Source organism: Podarcis cretensis (genome assembly GCF_951804945.1).
Source record: "Podarcis cretensis genome assembly, chromosome: 8".
NCBI lineage: Eukaryota > Metazoa > Chordata > Lepidosauria > Squamata > Lacertidae > Podarcis > Podarcis cretensis.
Genome location: NC_137177.1, coordinates 25641315 through 25666084, shown reverse-complemented (window position 1 = coordinate 25666084; position 24770 = coordinate 25641315). Strand labels below are relative to the sequence as shown.

The 24770-nt window shown below is 44.8% G+C and overlaps 1 protein-coding gene across 2 annotated transcripts in view; it reads left to right on the top strand.

Annotated features, from left to right (window-relative positions):
• The first annotated feature begins 1992 nt into the window (after positions 1-1992).
• Positions 1993-24770, top strand: part of LOC307221497 (discoidin, CUB and LCCL domain-containing protein 1-like) — a 45609-nt gene continuing 22831 nt past the window's right edge. For both annotated transcript variants that reach the window (XM_079986021.1, XM_079986020.1), the window contains exons 1-2: positions 1993-2136; positions 9989-10210. In XM_079986021.1, coding sequence (XP_079842147.1) covers positions 2064-2136; positions 9989-10210 — 295 coding nt within the window. In that variant the 5' untranslated portion in view covers positions 1993-2063. The remainder of the gene's footprint in view (positions 2137-9988; positions 10211-24770) is intronic.

The window sequence follows — 24770 nt, the reverse complement described above, 5'->3', positions numbered from 1 at the left end:
GCCACTCACGATCCCACCTCACATAAAGGAGCTCTGCACATCTACTCCTCAATATGCAATTAAATGTTCAATATGCAAGCTAGCCTTTGCCCTGCAACCCATTATTTCTTTGCAATGTGGCCCACAAATCGTTGCTACTCAGCACAGGCAAAGCAAGTTATTTCGTTCTAAGGGACTTTTAGCAGGACAAATGTCATGACCACTTGATGGCGCCAAATGCCACCTGGCGTGCTGGGTGTCGGGATGGACATCTGTTTACTGAGAAAGAGGGAATGCCAAGTTTTGAAAGTAGGCACTGCCAAGTATTAGACATTAAATAAAAGCAGTTTCAGGAAGCAGCTCCCAGTTTTACAGTGAGAGACAGAGAAGACCAGATATTTTATTTTCCATTCTGTTTGCAACCCTTTCTGTTGCTTTGCTTCCAGGAGAAGCAGAAGGATGCTAAAATCCGACAATGGCTGTACATACGCTAACCCAGTTATAGCACTGAAATGCAGTTTTTCTTAATCCAAAATAGTTTGTGCTTGTCCTCAACATGCTAGCTCCAAGATAGCTCAATTGGTGGAGCATGTGATTCTTAGTCTCAGGGTCATGAGTTCAAGCCCCACGTTGGGCAAAAAGATTCCTGCATTGCGGGGGTCGGACTGGATCAATCTGCAACGAGCTTTTATTTTCAGAGTGAAACCAGTTTCTCAAGAAGCCCTATTCAGGGGCGGAAAAATATGCACCAGCTGATATGCACCTGTCCTGCCCCCCCTTCATTATTTTTCTCTAGCCCAGCACGACATCTGGAGGTTTCTGCACTGGCTACCCCTGTTTTAAAGAACCGGCCATCCCCATACACTCAAAAGCGGGACTTAAAAGTTACCTAAGTATACTAGCGGCACCAGTGGTAGCACCACAGGCAGTAGTACTGGTAGGTAAAGGGTAAAGGGAGCCCTGACCGTTAGGTCCAGTTGTGGCCGACTCTGGGGTTGCGGAGCTCATCTCGCTTTATTGGCCGAGGGAGCCGGCGTACAGCTTCCAAGTCCTGTGGCCAACATAACTAAGCTGCTTCTGGCGAACCAGAGCAGCGCACGGAAACACCATTTACCTTCCCGCCCGAGCGGTACCTATTTATCTACTTGCACTTTGACGTGCTTTCGAACTGCTAGGTTCGCAGGAGCAGGGACCGAGCAACGGAGCTCACACCGTCGTGGGGATTCGAACCGCCGAACTGATCGACAAGTCCTAGGCTCTGTGGTTTAACCCACAGCGCCACCCACGTCCCTATAGTACTGGTACCTGGCAGGTAAACAAAGTACAGTGGTACCTCGGGTTACATACGCTTCGGGTTACATACCCTTCAGGTTACAGACTCCGCTAACCCTGAAATAGTGTTTCAGGTTAATAACTTTGCTTCAGGATGAGAACAGAAATCGGGCTGTGGCAGTGCAGCGGCAGCAGGAGGCCCCATTAGCTAAAGTGTTGTTTCAGGTTAAGAACAGTTTCAGGTTAAGTACGGACCTCCGGAACGAATTAAGTACTTAACCTGAGGTACCACTGTATAGGTAAAAAATAGCACCGGTACCTGGCAGTACTGGTAACACTGACAGTAATATTGATGCTACCACTCGTAGTGTGGAAGCAAATTTGAATCCTGCTGCCACTGAGTTCATGGTGAGCAGATAGATTCTGAATACCTATAGAAGGGGAGGTGCTGAGACTTTTGGACGCAGACACAACAGATGTGCAAACCGCCCAGCCTCCCTCTCTTTGCACTCCCCCCCCCCACGGTGCTATATATGTCAGTGAGAGGAGGGGCGGTAATCCCCCGCCCCAGCCTCCCACACGCGATTTCCCTGCCTGCTGGTGGGCACAGCCCGCCAGATAGATCTTGCCGGGGGGGGGGGCTGGGCTGGGGGAGTCCCTGCCCGGTGATTGGCTCTTCCGCGGCGCCCGCAGCCAATGGGGAGGCGGGGACTGTGGGGCTCGGGAATGCCGCGGCGCTGGTGGAGGCGCCGGGTGTGGAACGAGCGGCGGGCTGAGCTCGCGCGCATCCTGGGCGCCGCTCCGTTTCGACGATGCGCCCGGCGCTGCGCGCGCTCGGGCTCCTCCAGCTGCTCCAGCACCTGGATCTCGCCAGCAGCCAGACGGGTAAGTGGCCGAGGCGGCAGAGGGACTGGGAGCCGGGCTGGGGAACTCCTGCGGGTGGGACGCCGTCCGGGTAGGACTTGGCAGGAGGGGCAAGGAGTTGGGAGAGGCGGCGGCGGCGGGAAGCCAAGCCAACATTGTAAATGCTAAGTGAAGCGACGCCTGTTGCCGACACAAGAAAGGACGATCCATAAGACCGATAAGCTCACAGTCTTGAAATCGGGGGGCTCTTCCAGGCTCCTTCGCTGCTTTCGGGCGGGCTGCAATCTTACATGGCAAATTCCGGTTGCACAATTGCATCCTGATGGGGAGATCTTGCGCAACAAACCCGCTTCTCGAAAACATCCGATTTTGTTTTGTTTTTATGCCTGAGCGGGGATAAGGAAAGCGGCTGCTGGGAAGCCTGGGACGTCCGTGCAGTGATGCAACCTCGTCTAACCTCCCTGTAGTAGGTTGGATGCTCATTTCATAGAATCATATAACTGTGTAGAGTTGAAGGTATCCCGAGGGTCATCTAGTCCAACCCCCTGCAATGCAGAAATGTCGACTGAAGCATCCATGAAAACCTCCAAGGAAGGAGGGATTTCAATACACAACCAACGCCCTCCAATCTCCCTGCAATGGATTCAGGGCGAATGCTGACTAAACAGGCTGTCTGGAAGCAACCTGAGATGGAGATCCTGTGGCCAGGATGACAGCTCTCATCATCCCTGATCACTGACTACTCTGTCTGGGGCTGAACATCAAGGGCCACAGTTTGTCCCTTATCCTCCTCCTCCCCACTGCCGAGTTCTCCAAGGGCAAAGCTGAAACTAAGGTGGAGGAAGTTGAGAGCCAGTGCCTCCACCCCACTAGGACTGGCTGCAAGGGAAGAGGTAGGGCCCGACTGAGACTGGTGGGGCACTGCCCCCCTTTGTCCAAATGAGTCTCCATGGGCTAATTGTTAGAATAAACTTGCTTTGCAAAGTGGTGGACACTCCTTCACTGGAGGGGCTTTTTAAGCAGAATCTGGATGGCTGTTTTTCAAGGGTGCCCTTGTTGTATCCTGCATTGCAGTTCTTGCCGAGAGCAAGGAACTGAACCAGACGAACTCAGAAACCTCTCCCAACTCTAGCGGTACTTGTCAGCTGAGTTTCACCCAGAGCAGACCCACTGAAATGAATGAACAGGACTAAGTTAGGTCCATTCCTTTCAACAGATCCCCTCTGAGTGACACTGAGTTGTGTACTGCCCTATGTTTCTTTATTATCCAGAAGACATGGTTCGGTGGCAGTAAGTTTCACCCATGGGTGGGGTGGGGTGAGCCAGAAGTGGTAGACCAATCATTTTTGCAGGTGTGAGTCCTAATGACAATGTCACAAGTGTGTGAGCCAGTCTCTAGGTTCCGTTGGTCAAAGTGTGCATTTAAAAAGACTCTTTTCTATTCTTCCATAGATAAAGGAATAAGAATGGGATAGGATTTAGCATGGCATCTTCGCCCCTTGTGTCCCTTTTTAATGATTGCAGAGCACCTTCCCGGAAGTTGCGTTGGCAAGCTTTGCCAGGGAAACATGGGGCAAAGCATCTTTGCCCCGCATGTCCTTTCACAAAGATGAGTTGGGTGGCGATGGGTGGGTGTGGGATGGCAGACAGAGTTGGGTTGGGGGGGCATCGCATATGTGACGTCGTGCACACGCAGCACCCCCCCCCCCATTGGGTGCATTTCGGCGCTGCTGGAACCTGCCCATCCTATTGGGGAAATGTGCGACGCAGGTCTGGAGCCATGACTATGGGGCAATAATTTCCCAGCCCGGCCTTTGCCAACCTGGGGACCTCCAGATGCTTTGGACTACAACTCCCATCAGCCCTAGCCAGCACTCCCTCCCATCAGCTGATGGCGGTTGTAGTCCAAAACATCTGCGGGGACGGCTTGGTGAAGTTGCTGGCCTAGGCTCTCATTCCAGATGGCAGCACTAAGAGGATCTGTGGAGCTTAGGGTTAAACAGCTGGGCAAATCTTAGAGGCTTCTGCCTGCAGTCCCTGTTTTCTTATTCCTGTTCCCTTCAAAGCTTGTAAGCTCATTTGCAGAGCTGCACAGCTCAGTGAATGATACTCAGCTGCAATCCCACACAACGAACTAGGGGTGGGGAACCTATCACCCTCAAATCTTGCTGGACTATGGCTGCATGCACACCATTCATTTACAGCACATCTCCCAAGAAGCCTGGGAGCTGTAGTTTAGCCTTCAGAGAGCTACAATTCCCAACAGCCTTAATAAAACTACATTTCCCAGGATCCTTTTTTTTGGGTAGTGGGGTGAAGTGTGCTTCATGTGTATCATGTAAAGACAACCTATGTCTCCCCTATTATCATCCCTGATAACTGTTTGTAGCTGATGGAAACTGCAACAAGTTAACGCGGAGCCATGGATTCTCCTGCCCCTGCTATGCACACTTACCTGGCAAGCAGCGCAGATTGCCACTTACCTGGAAAGTGTTGACTCCTGAGTCTTGGGCAGCAGAATGGTATAGATGGGGAAGCCTGGCCCCTTCTCTAGCTGGTCTTTTGGACCCATTCCAGGCCACCCACCCTGTTCACACTTGTCGTGAGTGTTTTCATCTGGCAGGAGCATGTCTTAGAACTCTGATAATGTCTCTTGGTTGCCTGGATGGAGGAGAGAGAGAGAGAGAGAGAGAAGGGGGTGAGCATGTGTCGTAGAAACCAGCTTACCATACAAAGATAAAATTCACATCCATTGCTGTCATAGATTGGTTGGATGAGAGGAACAATATTTATTTATTTATTTATTTATTTGGGACGCAGGTGGCGCTGTGGGTTAAACCACAGAAGGTCGGAAGTTCGAATCCCCTTGACGGGGTGAGCTCCCGTTGCTCGGTCCCAGCTCCTGCCCACCTAGCAGTTTGAAAGCATATCAAAGTGCAAGTAGATAAATAGGTACCACTCCGGCGGGAAGGTAAACGGCGTTTCCGTGTGCTGCTCTGGTTCACCAGAGGCGACTTAGTCATGCTGGCCACATGACCCTGAAGCTGTCTGCGGACAAACGCCGGCTCCCTCGGCCTATAGAGCGAGATGAGCACCGCAACCCCAGAGTCGGCCACGACTGGACCTAATGGTCAGGGGTCCCTTTACCTTTTTATACACCACTATTTGACTGTAAAAGAAACCTCAAAGCGGTTTACAAAGAGGTGGGTGCTGGTGGGCGGATAAAATTATAGGTGGAAGAAAAACAGTTCAAAACAACAAGTTGAATAATTCTGAAAGACTTTAAAGCAGCAATAAACTTTGAACGAAGCAATCTCTGCAAGATGGTTTGCAGTTCCTGTTGAAAGTTTTCAGGCTGAATTTCAGCTGTCTGGAAATCGTCTTTTCAAGAAAGTCTGACATGTTTGTGCTTCGCAAGTTGAAGCTATGCAGTCTACAGTCAGAAGTAAGCAAAACTGAGTTTAAGGGAAGCAGAGGAAATGGCATAGGACTACAGCCAGTCATGCTGATCCTAATAAATTGGGTATTGTGCTATGTGCTGCTGCTGCACCTCTCTCTCTCTCTCTCTCTCTCTCTCTCTCTCTCTCCCTTGCATTTTTGTACCCTTCCACAAAGAAGTCGGTCCCTTAGTATTCTAGAGTTGATGCCCATGCAAATAGGACTGCTTAAATTGATGCTTGTGCTCATCCAATGGCTTTACAAAGAACTTACAACTTTAATAGATGAGGAGGAGGATTTCAACCTCCAAAGGCCATAAGAAGACAATAGATACTCCTGATAGGTATAGATGTCTAGTACACACACACACACACACACACACACACACACCATTAAGCCAGTATAGAGATGATCTTCACATCACTTCTGGGAACCACAGCAAATAAATTGCAAAATAACCCTTCTATATACTCATCTCAAAAAAACGAAACAAGCACAGCGGCCATGATGAAATCTTATTCCTTTGTGTCTCTCTCTGTGTGTAAAATATTAGTTCTGAGGTTTTAGGTCTTAATCTAAAAGTAAGGACGCCCCACCCCCATCCCCCGGTAGCATCTGTTGTATTTTGTCTTCTCCACATCCTGTTGAAAAATATACCGCCTGGAATTTGCTGACCAACATGGTAATGTCTTCCTGCTGAATGAGCTCCAGAAAAATGCAATGACTTGTGCACTGGGAACCTTCACTATCTGAGTTGTGTCTAATTTCTTTATAAGTGGTTTTTTGCTTACGTTTTTTGCCAGTGAAATTTCCTGGGAATTGTGACTCCCTCTTCTAACTTGGAATTTCCCGCTGCTTCCCTCCAACATAGTTATGAAAAGTGTTTTGGGGTTTTTTTGGAGGGGGGGGGGAGATGTTGTTAATGCCAGGACAGGGATGTAGCAGCCATCCATCCATAAGAGCAGATCCAGAAAATGAGAGGATGGGCTGTATCACTACTGCTGTTATCATCTAGCAAGCTTGTACCCAGCATTGCTCGGAAATTCTACGACACTAAAAAAAACCACTCCAGTTTTGAAATCAGTGGTTAAAATCAGAGCAGTTTTGAAAGGTTCAGTCCTTCATCTTGATTCACAGTGGTGTGCAAATGTATCCAAACATAGAGAGAAACCTGCTCCTTGATATCAGAAAGCATCATTTGTCTTAAAAAGTGTCCAAATGCATAGTCTCTGAAAAATTGGCTTGTTTTGCCTTTGGAGCAACGATTTTAAGGAGTAAAGTTTGGGGGATGAGAAGTTAAATTCTTCATGGGAGCAAACTCTTATCTGACAGAATGTCTGGTTTTAATAACTGTTTTAATTTTGGAATGTATTTTATTCTGTTTTATTTAGTTTATATTTTATAATGTCTTTGTTGCAAACAACTTTCCAAAATATGTACTGCAGTATATTTCATTTATGAATGGCTTCCCACGAGGCACCCCAAAGCAATTTGCACTACAATAAAAACGTATATAGAAAAACCTGCATGTGTGAAAACGGTTTAAACATTTGCATATATAAAAAAACCAATTAAAACCAATTGTAAACAGTTTAACCACAACAACATATATATAAAATAAATTCAGATCCACACAGATACCAACTTTATCTGACTTTGGGCCACTGCAAAAAAAAAATCAGGGGCAAAGGCTGAGTAAAAGGTGCCAAGGCAGGAAAGGGGAGGCTCAGAGCCACAAGCAGGCACCTATGTTTTTAGACATGCATACTCCGCTGCCACCACAAATCTGCCCCCACAACCTGATGATTGTTCAAACATGGGAGAAACCCTCCATCCCACTGCAGGGCTTCCTTTCTGCAGAATTGCTTACAGCTTTCTATAAGATTTTGAACAAAAGCGAAAGGTGGGAGGAATCCACTGTTCACACCTGGCTGATGCCCATTGGTACTGGTAAGGTGGAAACAGTATGTGGAGCCAGAGCCTCAAGCATCCATGGCAGATGGCCATCCCACCTCTGGTTAAAAGCCTCCAAGGAAAGAGTGTCCGCAACCTCCCAGGTTGTCTGGAAGCTACTCTCAGCAGCCTCAGACTGCATAGCCAGTGGTCAGGGATGATTATAGTCCAGCATCTGGGGACAGCTGAAGAACATTGGGAGATGGTAGCAGGACTGTGGGTTGGGCTGGCATGGACCAACTGGGTGACAACCTGCTGGCTCCCTCCCCAAGCTCAGACCCCTTATCTCTCCATGCCCCCCCCCCCAAACAGTTCTCAGAGCATAACCAAATCAGCCACCTCTTGTTTCTATATTGCTTTGTATTTTAAAAAACAATTTCTTGTGTTGCGCTCATTATCAAGCACTCGTTATCCGGTCTAGTTTTCCTGCTGGTGTTCTTCCACTGTTTTTCTCCCCCATCCCTGCTGAACGCAGGCAGAGTAAATACTTTATTGGACCTTTCATCTTCATGCATTTGCCAGAGAGAGCGCGTCCACCCGCAATATTGTACAGCTAAGAAGGAAGCCGATAACCAGCAAAGCCAGAAACTTGTGGAATTGTAGGAAATCTTTGGCCAAGCAGATTACCCTCTCCCTCTCCCAGGCCCTTGATTAAACTCTAACCCGACTCATAATCTCATTCATCTGCATCTTCAATCAGGATAGTGGGCCATAGTCTAAAACCAATTCCCATAAATACCTTACTCCCCCACCAAACACAATTATGTTGATACACACACACACACACACACACACACACACACTGCCTTTTGCTTAAAAAAAAAATAAGTAGATGGACCGATGATCAGATAGTAGACAGAACTGAGAGCACACTGAATGCTCTTACCTGTCAAAGGGATCATGTGTAATCCAAGATTTTATATCTCTAAACTTGATAAAGCACCACAGCTCTGCATTAAAAGAGTGTAAGTATTGCATACTAAAAGATTGTCCTCTGTAAGCAAGTTGCAACTGATGGAATGACAAAGGTGTACTTTAACAGGTCATGCCCTGTGTTTTAATCATTGAATCATCTGATGCAGCCTTCTCCAACCTGGTGAACTCCAGATATTATTCAACTTCACCTCCCATCAGCCCCAGCCAGGGTGGCCAATTGTCAGGGATGATGGGAGTTGTAGTCCATGAACATAGGAAGGCTACCTTCTACTGAGTCAGAGCACTAATCTATCTAGCTCAGCTTTGTCTATATTAACTGACAGTGGCTCTCCAGGTTTTCAGGCCGTGGGGAATTTTCCACCTCTGTCTGGAGATGCTGGGGGGTTGAACATGCAGAACAGAAGCCCTGTCACTGAGCTCCCACCCTTCCCCTTCTGAATGGCCACAGGTCAGTGGCAGAACATCTGGAGGGCCTTAGCTTCCCCCACCCTCAAATTAGAGAACCCCTGTCGAAAGGGTAGGAGAGAAACACAATATGCCATTTTTCCTTAACCATCCTGTTTGGGAGAAGGATTATGTGGCTTTCAAAGCTGCAACCAGGTACCCGCTTCATTTGGGAATAAGCCCCGATGTACGAATAAACTGTTGGGATTCAGAACTTACCGGGTTAATTTTGTTCTGAGTTGTGCCTCCCATTCTGACGTTTTGGGGCTAATTGGGGCCATAAAGTAATTAGCCAGCCAGTGCCAATTAAGATCTTATCACAGATCGTTCACATAAACAGGATCTTATCTAGATCTCCGATCAAGTTGACCGAGGCCTGGACCAACCATGTGATGGTGGGGGAGTAGAGTGGGCTTTGATATATTCCTAGCCAGTTGCATTTTTAAATAAAATGATGGGGTTTATGTTCTAAGAGGCTAAAAGGAATTGGAGGAGAAAATCAAGCAAACTGAGGGCTTGTGTTGCCGCTTTTCCCTGAGAAAATTTGCAGTTTAGTGCTGAATGGTCACTGCAGTAGATAGTTATGGGAGAGCAGAAAGATGAAGGTAGTTGATCCCAGCTAAGCCAATAGAGGGGGCCTAACTGAGTGCTAGAACATCCGCTTTGCTTGCAGAAGGTCCCAGGTTCAAGACTGGGAAAATGAGATTGGAGGTGGTAGGAACATCGTGCACTATTGGTCCATTTAGCTCAGTACTGTCTACACTGACTGGCAGCAGCTCTCCAAAATTTTAGGCAGCAATCTCTCCCAGGCCTAGTGAGAAATTCTGGGGTTCAAACCTGGGATTTTCTGCATGCAGAACAGATGCTATCCACCACCAAGCTATGGCCCTTTCTCTTAATTTCCCCCATCATGACTAGTAGTCTACTAGCCATGCAGCCTGCAAGGGATCAGGTAACAAGTGATGGAGAAGCTGCCAGTTAGAGTGGGCAATTCCTGAGTAGCCGGACAGATCATTTGACATGATGCAAAGCAGCTTCCTGACGTGCTTGGCACTCAGTACCTAGTGCTGGTGTACATCAGTCTTATCTCCTCGCCTTCCAGGGGATGGTTGCGGTCACTCGACGCTGACGCCTTACAGCGGGACTCTGACTTCCAAGAACTACCCTGGCACTTATCCCAACTTCACGTCTTGCGAGTGGAGAATCCGCGGAGCTGCGGGGAGCTCCCTCAGCCTGATCTTTGGAGACATGGACATTGAAGCTTCAGAGCAATGCAAATCCGGCTTCCTATTGCTTTCTTCCCCATCGGATGGAACTCGCTTCGGTAAGGACAAGCGTTTGACTTCTCGGTCGTAAGGATCTCAGGAGTCATGGACAGCTTGGGGTCATGGGAGTGGAGCACACTCTGCAGTGGGGTCAGGAAGGGGAAACGGCACACATCCTTTTCACATGGAGGTAGGAGGGAAAGACGGTGGCTCCGTGGGAGAGCATCCGCTCTGCCTGCAGAGGAGCTCCAAGTTCAGATCCTGGCAACTCCAGGTAGGACTAGGAATGTTCCTTCCCGGAAACCCTAGAACAGGGGTCAGCAAACTTTTTTAGCAGGGGGCTGGTCCACTGTCCCTCAGACCTTGTGGGGGGCCGGACTTTATTTTGGGAAAAAAATATGAACGAATTGCTATGCCCCACAAATAACCCAGAGATGCATTTCAAATAAAAGCACACATTCTACTCATGTAAAAACACCAGGCAGGCCCCACAATAATCCAGAGATGCATTTTAAAGAAAAGGGCACATTCTACTAATGTAAAAACACGCTGATTCCCGGACTGTCCGTGGGCCGGATTTAGAGGGCAATTGGGCTGGATCCAGCCCCCGGGCCTTAGTTTGACTACCCATGCCCTAGAAAGCCACTACCAATCAGTGCAGACCAATGGTCTTCAACCAGTCCAGACTCCCACATTCATGTATCCCCTTTCGATTTATGCTTAATAGCACTAGCAAGGCACAGTATTAATCTCAAAATAGCAATTCACAGGGCTATGTACAAGGGTCTGCCTTAGCATTGTCACTAAATGAAAAGCAGCAAGGAACTTCCCCTCTGACCTAACCCTGTATCCAGTACCGGATTTACGTATAAGCTAAACAAGCTATAGCTTAGGGCCCCACTCTCTTGGGGGCCCCCCCCAAAAAAAAGAAAAAGGGAAAAAACCTGGATGTACATTTCCAAAATATAAGATAAAAAACAAATAAAATAAAACCTACAAACAGCAACAGTGTTTTGTGTTGTGGAGGCTCCTATGATGTAAGTAATGGGCCCCGCCTGCTAGCCTGCTCCCTAAAATATCACTCGTTTGCTCATTTCTATATATAGTGGTACCTCGGGTTACAGACGCTTCAGGTTACAGACTCTTCAGGTTACAGACTCTGCTAACCCAGAAATAGTGCCTCAAGTTAAGAACTTTGCTTCAGGATGAGAACAGAAATCTCGTGGTGGCAGTGGGAGGCCCCATTAGCTAAAGTGGTACCTCAGGTTAAGAACAGTTTCAGGTTAAGAATGGACCACCAGAATGAATTAAGTTCTTAATCCGAGGTACCACTGTATAGGATGCCTACATTCTGCATGTGCAAATGGCTTTAGATACCTATGAGGTCCATAAATTACCATAGAGCATATATTCAACACAAAAAACAGCGGCAATTTGTTGTTGACAAAGGACAGCTGGACATATAAAGGGCCTCATTACCTTCAGTAGCTTAGGGCCTCATCAAACCTAAATCCAGCCCTGCCTATGTCTGGTTGCAGGGAGAGGGGTGAGTGTGATGTGGGCCATCTCACCTGCTAAAGCCAAGCTCCTGCCATCACTTCCTGGGCCCCCGGTTATTGCTATGATGGCAACTGCTGTGCATCCAAGCTACCCACCACAGTGAGCCCTTATTCAGTCTCGTCCCTAGCATATTTCTATTCTGGGAGAAGTCTAAAAAGCCACAGAAATGAACTAAAACATGGGCAGAGAGTGTCCCTGCTCCATAGAAACACATATAGACTGGCATGGCTATAGGGAGGAATACGGCTGGCCAGAAATCTTGCCTTTCTCCTGCTATTTTCTTACAACAATTTAAAATTCAATCTTAAATACAGTTAAAGCGCATTATTGTCCCAGGAATAGAGTGGCTCTCCCCCACTCCCTTATCTGCTTGGAAAAGCGAGAGGAGCTCAGTGAAACGAACCGGTCTTTTCCATCTCTGATTTCTATGGCCATTCAGACAGACAGAAGAAGGGGAAAAGTTGAATGATCTCCTGGCTGACCCTCTCATGTGTCGCTCTGGCAGAGCACAAAGGGGCCTTCTCTTTGCAATATACACTTGGAGCTCCTGGGCCCTTGTCCCTTCTTTGCTTCCTTGGCTGACAGTTCTTTTCCTGCTGCATCCTATAATTAACTTTGCTTCCTCTTGGCATGGGGACTTGCCCACCCTTTCCTTCACCCCTTGCCTCTCCAACTCCATCACCTCCGATTCCTGGCAGAGGCTGCTTTCACTTGATTCTTTGGGAGAGAGGGTTCCTGGAAGACATTTCCAAAGGTCATCCTTTCCTGGCAAGCTTGTGTGCCTCCTTCCTTCTTTCAGTTTCCCTCTCTACAGGCTGCTTCAAGGCCCATCCAATCTCCCTTTAAATCCATAAAATCTCTCCTAGGAAATCCTGAAAACATTTCAAGCTCCGGGGAGGGGGGGGGCAAACTTAATGATCTGGCACAAGTGCACACACACACCTGCTCCTTGCATAAGTTCCCTCCATGTGGCCCATTTCCCATGTAGATACAGTGGTACCTCGGGTTAAATACGCTTCAGGTTACATATGCTTCAGTTACATACGCTTCAGGTTACAGACTCCGCTAACCCAGAAATAGTTCTTCAGGTTAAGAACTTTGCTTCAGAATAAGAACAGAAATCGTGCTCCAGCGGCGTGGCGGCATTGGGAGGCCCCATTAGCTAAAGTGGTGCTTCAGGTTAAGAACGGTTTCAGGTTAAGAACGGACCTCCGGAACGAATTAAGTACTTAACCCGAGGTACCACTGTATATAAAAAGGCAGATTTGTATTTGCCACCGCCCCCATCCTTTTTTTTCTTCAAATTTGCATTTTATTTATTTGTTAACATTCTTATATTACATCAGTAAATGTTTTCATATTACTTTATAGGACTTACTATAATATAATTTCCAACATGTTTACAAAAATTATATACAAATTTTATATACCTAGAAAGAAAATGAAACAAAAAAGAAAGAACAAAGAGAAAAACCAAAAACAATCCCCCCCCCCCAAATCATATACATACCAACGCACTAGATTTCCTGTCTTTCCCATGGTATATTCCTTTTTTACAAATGAATGTACTCTTAATATTGTATATTTATTTACATATTATCTAATACATTCCTATATCAATATGTGCTCTTAGTCTTATTTCTCAACTCAGTCTCACTCCAACGTCAGTCAAATGCTAGCATAGATAGCGAACCTTTACTGTATTTTTGGACATATGTTTTGTATCTATCCCACTTTTCCATAAATTTTTGTTTTGAATTGCCTCTCAGGGTATTTGTTAACTGCGCCATTTCAACAAATTCTTGTAGCTTGTAATGCCAGTCCATTATTGTCGGGGCTCCTTGTTCTTTCCACCCCTTTGCCAACAAAGTCCGAGCTGCGGCCGTTGCATATAAGAATACCTCCCTAAAATGCATTGTTGGCAGGGACATCCCGAAGGCCTTTAGGGCCCCCCATCCTATCACTTGATCCTGTTCTGGTCTAGGACATTACACTGAATGAGCACACAGACACTCCTTTTCAGCCTATAGCTGTGCACATATGTGAAGAAGCTTTAAAGTGGGCATGGAGGTGCCTCCATACAGACGTTTAATGTGGACTTGATGCCGCTCATTCCTGCACTTTTTTATAGTTTAAAAACTGTGGGATGTGATACATAAGTAACAGTCAAGTACAACATTCCTTGTTTTCCTAGAGTGGACATGCAGGGGAATGTTTGGTCCAGCCAGTCAAAAACTTCCTGTTTCCTCCTGGCTGGGACATAGTTCCTTTGCATGTGACTAGAGGTGGGCATGACCTTACCTGCACAGGTAACAAAAGGACAAGGCACGCAGCACAGACCCTCTCTTTGACTTCCTGTGTCGTTGGAGCAGCAGCTTTTAGCTAGAATTGCTCTGTTGGCTCTCAGCCAACAGAGGACACTGGGACTATCTCCATATGGGACAGATCCACATGTATATACTTTGTAACTAAGTCTGCCTTCAGGGATCCAACTGTGAAATGATGATGTGAGTAAACCTATTATATATACTTTACACAAGATTGTAGCGTGTTTATTCTTTTAAGGGAACTTACCAGGAATCTAATATTAAACAAGCCTGCAACCAGCTATCTGCTATGCGTTTAAAAGGGGAATGTAAAACTCTGCTAAGTTATAGAACTTGCTAGCACAAGTTAGGAAGGATATTGTTAAGGGATAAGGGGTTGCTTGTGCGTAAGCGCAAACCTGCTCCAAGCAGAGTAGTTGGCTTAAAACTTTCCCTAACCGGACAGCCCTTACTTCGTGGCTGTCTTAATCACTGGCAGAATCCGTCAGTGGGCGTTTCCTGAATTTCTTCCAACATAAAAGCTCCTTGACAGTGAGTCTCCGCCTAGATTCCCTGCGCGACAACTTTCTGCGCAGAGTGGCGTCCCAATGGGAGGTCCTGAGCTCTCTCCGCTGCCCTCATTGGAAGCGTCCCTGAGCCTTCCCTCCGACGCCCCCTCCTCCTCCTCTCTTTCCTCAGCGGAAGTTCTCCCTCTCTCCCTGCTGGTTCCCTCCCCTGCATCTGGGAGACCTGCCACCGCCTCGTGCTCCGATGGCAGTTCCCTGACAGATATTAATAAACAATATATCATCTCCTGCCACACAAAACTGCAATGAAACATTCCCACACAAAACTGCAATGAAGGAGAGACCATCACATCACCTTCCACTGTCAAACAGCTCTTAATGTCAGAAAGTTATTCCTAATATTTAGTCAGACTCTTCTTTCTTGTAGCTTGAATCCATTGGTTTGGGTCCTGTCCTCCAGAGCAGGAGAAACCAAGCTTGCTCTTCCATGTGATAGCCCTTTCAATATTTGAGGATAGCTACCCTATCACCTCTCAAGTACCGTATTTTTCGCCCTATAGGACACAATTTTTCCCCTCCAAAAATGAAGGGGAAATGTGTGTGCGTCCTATGGGGCGAATGCAGGCTCTCGTTGAAGCCTGGAGAGTGAGAGGGTTCGGTGCGCACCGATCCCTCTCACTCTCCAGGCTTCAGGAAGCTCTCCGCAAGCCTTGGGAGCCCGGCACGACTTCACGCTGGGCTCCCAAGGCTTGCGGACAGCAGCCTGCAGCCCGAAACCCAGGGAGCAGAGCGGAGCGCGCCCCGGGCTTCGGGCAGATATCCGCAAGCCTGGGGAGGCCAGCGCGTCTTCCCGCCAGGCTCCCAAGGCTTGCAGATAGCAGCCTGTTCTGGGGGCTGGGGTTGGGGGAAGCTCGGGCTTCCCCCGCCCCAGCCCCGCACCTGGGGGGGAAATAAAAATTTTTTTCTTTATTCCCCCCCCAAAAAAACTAGGTGTGCCCTATGGGCCGGTGCACCCTATAGGGCGAAAAATACTATTCTCTTCTCCAGGCTAAACATACCCAACTCCCTAAACTGTTCTTCATAAGGCTTGATCTCCAAACCTTTTATCATCTTGGCTGCCCTCCACTGCGCACCTTCTAGCTTGTTAACATCCTTCCTAAAATGTGATGCCCAGAACTGGGCACACGACTCCAAGGGGAGCCTCACCAAGGAAGAATACAATGGTGTCTGCATGAAGATGCCATCTTAAACTTCCCCACCCTACCCCATTTAATCCGGATTTACTGTTTCTGTGCTGTTTCTTTGCTTATTGGATTTTCCACAGGAACATTAAATCCAGATTAAACGGAAAATAATATGGGGCGTTGTTTTGATGAGGTTGATGTTGTGTGGATGCTGTGCAAAGCTTGCTTGGGTTAATACATAAATGTTCACTGTATTCCTTTTGATGCCTGCAGAAAACATTTTTGTTTAGGCAAGTGGAAGTTCCATGTGTTTCATTCCTTGTTAGTTAGCGTTGATTTAGGTTATCTTTTTAAATATTTAAAAAACCTGCTTCTAACAAACCTGTTTTTAATCAAGAATGTCAACGTCTTATTTTATATTGTTGTAAGGTGTTTAGAAGGTTTTTCATTATTTAGTCAATAAAACTAATTGGCATCGTCAGTGAGGTATATCCTTCCCTGTTCCTCCTCCGGGAGATCAGAACATGATGAACGGAGAGCGCAAGAGACATGATTAGAGTCTCCGCTGAAAAAAATAAATAAATAAAATAAAACTAATTGGCAGAAGGTTTTTCTTCTTTCTACAATCAAGCGGTATATACATTTTGTTAAATAAACAAAAAATGAGCAGCACTGACCCTACAATAAATTGTTGTGTGCCCATGGAATTTGAATTCCCACAAGGAATTAATTTTCTTTTTTAAAAAATTATTTATAATTTTCATTTATCTAAATTACAACAGTTATTTAACCATAGTCTTAACATTTTCAATTTTGACTCCCTTCCCTCCCCCCTTTCTGCGGTTCCTTACATTTATTTTCGTCCTTTCCTGTACTCCAGATTGCTTTAGCTTATTCTTTTAATCGTCTATTCTCATATATATCTCATATATATTTTAAAATCTGCAGTTTTTTTCCAGAATCCTGCCAATGTCTTGATCTGTTTACAGTTTGTTTGTAAATACTCAATAAACCACTTCCATTCCTTTCTAAAAAGTTTGTTGTCTTGATTTTTTATTCTTCCGGTAAGTTTCGCCATTTCTGCATACTCCATTAGTTTTTGTATCTGTTTTTCTTTCATCGGGACCTCTTCATCCTTCCACTTTTGGTCAGATATGATTCTTGCAGCTGTAGTTGCATATATAAATAAATTTCTATGCTGTTTGGATAGGTCTAATCTTATAATTCCCAGGAGAAAAGCTGGGGTTTTTAACCAGCTTTAAACATCTTTTTCAATTCATTTTATATCATTTCCCAGTAAACTTCAACCTTATTACAAGGTTTGTCTCCCATTTCAATAACACCTTATACATTTTAGACAGCACTTTAACATTACAATTTAACAGGTCTCTTTCTCATTGTGATAGTTGTTCCCCCAAACCCCACGTCATATCCTTTTAAAACATTTCATTCAAATAATAATAATATAATCATGATGTTAACATTCCTGGTAAATCCTTAAACTCTTTTAGTTTAAAGTCTCCACCCTCCTCTCTTAGCAAATTTCTATAAGTTGCCCAGCTTTCCGTCATATTTTTCTTTTTCACTGCTATGGTTTCCAAAGGTAAAAGCCAAAGTGGTGTTTTAATTTCCAATTAATTTATATATTTGTCCCATATTCTATACAAATTTTTCCTAATTATATGGTTTGCAAAACCTTTATGTACTTTCACCTTTTCATACCACATATAAGCGTGCCAACCAAAAATATTATCATGACCTTCCAAATCTAAAATATGCTGATTCTTCAATAGCAACCATTCCTTTAACCAGCACAAACAAGATGCTTCATAATATAATCTCATATCCAGCAGGGAGAAACCTCTTCTCTCTTTTGTGTGTATCAGTATTTTATATTTCATTCTCGGTTTTGCCATTTGTTGAAGCAGTCTGTCTAGCCGATCACCAGTATTGATTGAAACAAAAATAACATTCTTGGTAATACATTCGTCTTTATGGTCAACACTCTGCCCAGCAACGAAAGTTTAATTCTACCCCATATTTGCAAATTTCTTTTAATATCCTTCCAGGTTCTCAGATAGTTATCTTTATACAGATTTATATTCTTTGCTGTTAATCATACACCTTCTTTTCAATCTTTAGACCTGATATGTTTTGTAATTCATTTTTACTCTCATCATTCATGTTTTTTACCAAGAGCTTGGTTTTATTTTTAATAATTTTAAGACCTGGTATTTCTCAAATAAAATTTATCTCTTCTAATGCTTTCATAATTGACTCTCTTGGTTCTTCTACAGATATCACCATGTCATCTGCGAAAGCTTTTAGTTTGTATTGTCTCTGTCCTACTCTTATTCCTTTAATTTCTTGATTACATCTTAATCTTTGCACCAAAACTTCTAAAACTCACGTGAACAATAAAAGTGACAGCGGACAACCCTGTCTAGTTTAGGTAACTTACAATTCTCAGTCAATACATTATTTATTATTAATTTTGCTGATGGTTTTGCATATATTGCCTTAACTTCTTTTGTAAAAGTGTCTCCACAGTTCATATATTCCAAAATTTTAAACATAAAGTCCCAGGAGACATTATCAAATGCTTTCTCTGCATCTAAAAACATCAAGGCTGCTTGTTTTTCATTTCTCACTTCTAAATATTCTATTACATCAATTATATTTCTGATATTATATTTCATTTGTCTTCCTGGCAAGAATCTGGCCTGATCTTGATGGATTACCTCTTTTAGTACAGCTTTCAACCTGTTGGCTAATATATCTGCAAAAAGTTTATAATCATTATCCAACAAAGATATAGGTCAATCTCTATCTTGCTTAGGGATCAAAGTTATATAAGCACTCTTCCAGGATTCTGGCAGCTTCCCTATATTTGAGGTCGTATTCATAATGTCCTTTAAACGTTTTACTAGGTAATCTTGCAACTTGTTATAATATGCCTTTCCTAATTTTACCTGTAAAAGTACTAGCTGCAATCCCATCATTGTCACTGGTCCATTCAAAGATGTCATTTTATCTTTTGATGTCCTATCCCACTATCTTCTACATATTTACTCATTTTTTCTGAGTTACCCCATTTGGCTCGATATAGTTCTTTATAAAAACTCACAAACTGGTCTCTTATTTCTTTAGGTTTTTCTACTACAGTACTCTTCTTTCTATACATATTTTATTAAAGCAGGTTTTTTCTTGTGTTTTCTTTATTTGCCAAGCTAGTAGTTTCCCTGACTTGTTAGCCTGTTAAAATTGTTTCTGTTTTCAATATTTAATTTTCCATTCTATTTCCTGATTTATTATCACTGCATATTGTGCTTGCAATATCTTCATGTCCTGTTTCACTATCTCTTTTCGTGGGGAATTTATTAATTCTTTTTCTTTCTTTTTTATTCCTTGTAAAATTCATTGTTTTTCTGCTCTCTTGGTACACATTTTGCTATTTAAAAAAACCCCACATTACCCGCATCCTAAACCACCTTTAAATCTGTCATTTGGTTTAAATTAATTTCAAAATAATCCTTTGATTATTTTTTTTGCCTCTTTTTCTAATATTTCTTGATCATTTAATTTCTGCAAGGAGTTTCTTACAGATCCTGCCCACACTCCATATTCTCGAACAGCTCCACCTCTAGGGATGGGTGAATCTTTTCATTTCAGTTTTTCTCTATTTCTCATTTCTTCGATCCTAAATTAGGTTTTCAAAACTTCAGTTTATGATTTTTTTTTCTTTAAAAGGTTCTCATGAAAATTCACCAGTGCCTCCGTGCATATTTCTCCTTGCATGTTCATGTTTCTTTGCAATTTTGCCTAAAATGCAAATTTTTCGCGTGTTATTTCCACAAACAGATGAATTTTTACACACATGCATTGGCTAGCGAACTGCAATGAAAAATTCACAGAACTGCGCAAATTTCAAAGGATGGCTGTGTTATGATTCACACCTCATTTTGGGAAATGGGAATTGGGTTGGCTTTTCCTTAAATGCAAAAGGAATTGACTTTCTCCTCCATCCCTACCAACCTTGCAATGATTATTCACTCATCAGCTATAGTGTTCTCATTTTCTAGCAGGGAAAAAATAATAATAATTTTGACCTGATCTTGGTCCTACATTTCCTGGAATGAAAAAGGGTTGGAATTCCTCTTTGCCTGCTTCCAAACACAACAATGGTTGAGTTTCCTCTTCTCTGAACAGAATTTCATGTTGCAAAAGAAGGTGCTTTCTGCCTGGATGCATGAATACCACTGAAGGAGTCCTGTTGACTGAAAGACCCCAATGAACAGATGCACAGAAAACTGCTGAAATGCCAGCTTCTGTCTGATAGTGTGAAGTATGTCAACTGAAGGGGAGGGACCACCAGGCATGCAGGAAGTGGTAGGAGATAAGAGGCCTCAGCATTCAAGACATTCATGAGCAGAGTTGTGCAAAACTGCAACAGGAAAACAAGGAGGATGCAAAAATTTAGCTCTACATCCCTGATACAGACTGGTGGTCTCCCTACGTGGTTTTGCTCCCTACGTGGTTTTGCTTTCCTGCAACGTGAGTTGGGATGAAGGTAATAGAGACGATCAACACGACTGTACGGAATAATCTCAAATTTGCAGAGGAAAAGATCCTTTTGAATGATATACCCAATACATGGAATCTAACAAAGGGACAATAGGAATGGATTCTCTGCACCCTTACAACAGCAAAAACACAGGTATTGATGAACTGGAAAAATAAAAATGCAGCTCCTGTCAATTATTGGATTGAAGATATCTACAAACTGGCTACACATGAACAAGCTGGGTACAAACGTAGACTTACTGCGGACAAATTCAATGATATTTGGAATTCATTTTTATAAATATTGTATTAGGTTAAGGTCTGGTTAACTACAATAGCTTTTTGGTGTCTTATCTTGCACTGTGCACTTGTAATTATGTACTTTTTATCTTTCAATCAAGAATACACACACACACACACACACACACACACACACACGAGTTTGGGTTTATAGTGAAAGCGCCTTTTTTGAGTTAACTGGAGCATGGTGCCTTTGCTGGGATTCTCCCCCCTCCCTCAGTCGGCCAGTTTCTGCTCCTGGCAGCAGCACCCAGAGCAGATCCTCACTTCAAAGCAGAGGCTTCTCTGGTCCAATTCAGCCTTCAGCAGAACTGGCTCCTGGCTGACTTTCGGGAAGTTCTCTGGAACGGAAGTTCTGGGCCAGCATGACCTTGGAACAATGCGATGTGCACGCAGTGAGGAAGGGAGAGGGGTCTCTGGCTGTGTCTCTTGGTCGTCACTTTGTTCCAGTGTGCTGTGGGAAATGATGCAACTGGCAGGCTCCTCGGAGGTTGAGGCAAATGGGGTGGAATGAAGGATTTCATGCCGCAGCCCTGTGGCAAAGAGGACTACAAAGGCCTGGAAGCAGCTTCCTTTGGTCATATTTGCAGCCCACGCTTCTCATCTGAATGCTTTCAAAGCTGGCCAGCCACTAGTTGTTGTTTTTTTGCCAGATTCATCCTTTCTAAAATAAAAATAAAAAATAGTCCCATTAATATTTTATATACAACAGGGCAGCATAGCTGAAGTTATCTGATGATCCTTTTTCTGTGGAGGCCAGAGTGATCATCTGCCAGGTGGAAAGTGGTGGCTGGTGGCAGTTGGGGCAGTAGCTGGAACCAGAGATAGGCAGAACCAACCAATGATAGGTTTGCTCCCACCCTCCTCCCTGCTGAGTTCTAGAAGGGCAACGCTGAATGAAACTAAGCCAGCAATCACTCCCTCTGAAATGGTTATGTTGGAAGGTAGGCAGGTGAGTCAGTGCACTAATGGACTAACCTCCATTGTTGGCAGGTAAGGCGTAGCCCAGAGATGGGTGAACTAAAAAGAGGGTTGAGAACCCCTCCCTCCCTCTTCCAACTATCCCTTCCCCACTTGGTAGTTTCCTTCCTTCCCACCCAGATCAACTGAGGCCAAGGCCTAATGGAGGCTGCAAATTGTCCACCCTCAGTTTTTATTGCACCATCTGTGTCCCACAGCACTTGTGAGTTGTTGCCATCCCTCTGTCTTGGGAGACAATGGAAGACTGTGCCTTGGCGTAAAGTCAAACTGTTGGAGAGTTACAGCGCCTGGTGTGACTGCAGAGATATGAGGGAGACATGTTTTGTTGCATCTGGGGAAGATGAAGGCGTCCAATTCTGCTGATGCAGGTGTATCACTGCGTTTCTTCTGTCTGGGCTCCTCCAAGTGGTCATTCCTCCTCCTGTCACTGTTGTCGTCTGCAAGGGATTCCCACAGGGCAGGGGTGATGTACACATATTTCTCCATTCCCTAGGAATCCGCAATTCGAAAGAGCAGCAGTGAAGCAAGCAAAGGGAAGGAGAGCCAGACTAAAAGGGGAAAGGAAGAGTGTCGGTAAATGGCCTGTTGTGGTTGTCCCACACATCTCATCTGTTTTGGCTCTGAATCTGTTCCCTCTCCCCACCATTTCGTCTTCCTAGATGGATCAGTTTGGAGTTAGGAGCTGGGGCGAGGCATGTTTAATGGCTGATGAGGATGGAGACACACATGACTATTTGTTTTAAAAGGGTGTGTGGGTGTCTAGCTCCAGGCAGGATGCAAAACTCTTTTTTTTCCCCCTGGCACACAGTGACTCCAGTGATGGCTCTATAATTCATGATTGCCCTATTGTCCCAGTCACAGCTCTTTGCAGAATGGTGTTTGGATAAAATGAGGATGTGGGAATCACTCACTCTGACTCAGCCCTCAGCCATAGTTTTATGGCTGCTTAATCAGAGTGAAGCATCTACAGGAGACTTTGCCGCACAGAGGTTCAGGGTCTTGCCTTAAGGAGCTCCCCTCCCCACCTGCTCTGCATGCCCTTACTAGCAAGAATTAAGTTGGTTTTCAGCTGATCTGTTTATTATAACTCTCCTTGCTTTGTTTGCGGAAAATGTGCAGGCAGATTAGACAGTATAAGCGAATCATTGAGCATTAAGAATGGACAGATCTGTCTCTTTTGGTGCTCTAGGTTTCTCATTTCCCCAATCTGAAATTCATTTCTCTGTATTTCTGCAGCACTTTGAAATTTTTTAAAGAAAGAACAAATCCTCACAAAAATCTGTCAGCATTTGCATGCAATGCCTCCTAATAAACGATTTTTAGATTTAGATATAACTGACTTTTTTTTGCAAGCAATCTCTTATAATAAAGTGCTGTTTTTTAATGCTATTTCCACGGTTTTCCCCAAATAGACACATTTTTCTACTTATTGTTTGATTGGAGAACTGCATTGCAAAATTCAGAGATGTGCAGATTTCAAAAGATAGATGTGCTTTGGTGCAGGGATTGGTTCGATAAGTGTGAGTTAGATATTTTCTCATTAAAATGGAAACAACATGAATTTTCTCTTTCATCCCCATTGAGCATTCATTCTGAATTGTTTGCTGAAAAGTTAGATGACCTTGCTTCAAGCAATTTATACCCCACACTTCCCAGTGATTTTCGGACGTGACAGTGTCGTGTGATTTGGAGTGGGTGCTTTTTCTTATCTGGTCACCTTTACTGAGTTCCTGGCATAGCGCTTTGAGACCGCAGATTCCCATCCGCCCTCCCACTCGCTGGCCTGCAATGGCACATACCAGAGCTGTCAGTAATGCTTGTGTAACATCTGGTGGGCCAGCAAAATGTGTCATATGCTCGCAAGCCAGCTATAAAGCAGGACTGAACAAAGAGTAGGAGAGAGACACAGCAAGAAATGTTTCCAAATGCATCCCACCCAGCCCTGTTCGATTCATCTACACCTCCTTTCCATATTCAAGTCTGTACTGGAAGGAAGCTCATCCATGCAGACATTAATGGTCCATCTAAGATGATTCACAGAGGACATGCAAGGCCATTCCAGCATGTGAAGGCGAAGGCTTTCCCTAGAAGGCTCCTCTTTGCCTCATCTGCTCTCTCTCATTCTAGATTCTCAGGGATGGGCTGGACTTTGGAAGGTCATTTCCTCAGATTCAGGGGAAGGCATCCTGTTAGGGTCCGGGATCTGGTCCCGTAGGCCTTGGTGGCCCAGGAGCTTCTTCTGGAGGGTCCTCTCAGACATGCTAATGGTCTCCTGATCTCCAACAGTCAATTCGGAGCCCTGAACGTGGTCCAGTTCCTTAACTGGTGCCTCTGCAGCCTCCAGTTCTTGTGTCTGCATTGCTGCTGGATTGAGGGCATGTGAAAAGATATACAGGTGACTCCCATTTTAGGCATGGCCTACATTGATGCAATCGTGCACACATGTACAGCGCCGAACCTGAAAATGACCTGGAAACATCATCACTGAAACGTCACTAAAAGGGCGGACTGGAGGGCAGGGCGGGTGCTGGCAGGTTTTTTCAATGAGTTTCTGATTTCACATGATTTCTGATTTCACACAAGCACGCAAGGACCTGGAATGTAACCCACTTGCACATGGGGTATTGCCTATACAGTGGTACCTCAGGTTAAGAACTTAATTTGTTCTGGAGGTCTGTTCTTAACCTGAGGTACCACTTTAGCTTATGGGGCCTCTCGCTGCCCCCGCACGATTTCTGTTCTCATCCTGAAGCAAAGTTCTTAACCCGAGGTACTATTTCTGGGTTAGCGGAGTCTGTAACCTGAAGTGTCTGTAACCAGAGGCGTCTGTAACCCGAGGTACCACTGTATATATTTTCAGATGCTCTGAATCCAGCAGCAATCTATATCACACACACACATATATACACACACAACTCAAATTCCCAATATAGGAAGAAGTAGGGCTTTAACTCTTTGCCCCCAGCTATGATCCCAATATAGATCTCTGCCCCCACCCAGCCAGTCGATTGACCTAAGGGGAATAAGTTCACATTGCGGTGAATGGAATCCACCCTCCCCCCCATTCAAATAACCAGCATGGAAGAATCTGAATTGAGGCACAAAGAGTTAAAGTTTTCTCCAACACACACACACACACACACACACACACACACACACACACACCAAGATACAGTCCTAATCTGGATCAGGCCCTCC